General features: G+C 38.7%; 1 protein-coding gene across 1 annotated transcript in view; it reads right to left on the reverse strand.

Moving 5' to 3' along the window:
• LOC115277423 (laminin subunit alpha-3-like) overlaps window positions 1-1,304 on the reverse strand; it is a 225,862-nt gene that overhangs the window by 28,565 nt on the left and 195,993 nt on the right. Inside the window, 2 exon segments of the mRNA XM_029921574.1 lie at window positions 481-614; window positions 1,070-1,189. Coding sequence (XP_029777434.1) covers window positions 481-614; window positions 1,070-1,189 — 254 coding nt within the window.

Here is a 1,304-nt window from a genome sequence, read left to right on the forward strand (position 1 = left end):
TGTCTTCATTATCCAAGAAGTAGTGATGCACCTATTCAAAAATTGGTTACACAGAAGGCCAAGAAATACACACATGCCTTGCATTCTAGAGATACGTCCGGAAGGCAGCAGCCCCAGCCTTCAGCACCCAGTGCTGTGTGCCAGGCAGTGAAACTGCCTGCGCTCTCCTCTGCTACCTTTAAGGGCCCCAGCCTCCATTCATATCGGCAGCACCATCAACACTAACTATATTCCCTATGGTTTCTCTCTTCCTAAGAATGACACTCAGTGTGCATGTTGGGGGGGGACCCACGCTTCCCTCACTCTCCTTTCAGTGGCCAGTCCCATTATCCAGTGTTTGCAGCCAGCCTGACTCTGCTGGCTAACACTGTTAATACTAAGAAGTTAAACTTTTGTCTTTGCTGCTGGAATTTGAAAAGGTAGACTCACTCAAAGAAGTGATCTGCTTCTTTGTTTTTGTTTTGTTTTACGTCGTCTTACCTTTCCCTGATTGAAATTGGAATTCCTCCCAGATAATATGTGCCGAAATCAAATATTTCACCTTCAATTCTAATTTTTTGAGAATTCACATTTATCCACATGAGTTTTTGGGCTTTCCCGATTTTGATCTGTATCTAAAATAAATGAGAAAGGAGTCAGCAAGCAATGATAAGTTAAAGCAATCCTATTCACCGTGGTTCAGGGCTACTATGTTTTTATTTCCTTCAGATTCATTATATACATGGTAGGAAAACTCTGAACCACAGCACTTTTGGATAAAAATATAATATTAAAACATTTTAATAGAAATGTTTGTATTTGAAATTATTTATGTTTTATATATGAATATATACATGTGGGTGTATATATATACATGTATACTTATAAATATATATACATATTACTTATGTATAAATATATAAATACATGTATTTCATGCCCAAATATTCAGATTGGAAGATGTGTCCCTCATCCTTTAACTTGTTAAGTTAGTCTGGTACTATTACCAGGAAAAATGTCCTGGCACTGACTTAATTCTAAAGGACTGAGGACATTTAACAATTTACATGAACACACTCAAAGGATGTACCGAATGGTCTTTTCCATTGTTGACAGTGTGGGTAACTCCTTTTTCTTTTGGTGGCTCTGAATTCAGTTTGTACCGCACCAGGAGATTGCCATCTTCTATATTTAGAGATATGAAGCGATCCTAGAGCACAGAAATAATGTAGATTACCAGAAGATTCTGCCGAAGACTACCTAGAGGGCTGGAATTCAGGTTACTCTCAAGTTACAAACTGCTCTCGGCCTCAGCTGCCTCCTGA

The sequence above is a fragment of the Suricata suricatta genome, chromosome 14, assembly GCF_006229205.1.
Source record: "Suricata suricatta isolate VVHF042 chromosome 14, meerkat_22Aug2017_6uvM2_HiC, whole genome shotgun sequence".
Lineage (NCBI taxonomy): Eukaryota > Metazoa > Chordata > Mammalia > Carnivora > Herpestidae > Suricata > Suricata suricatta.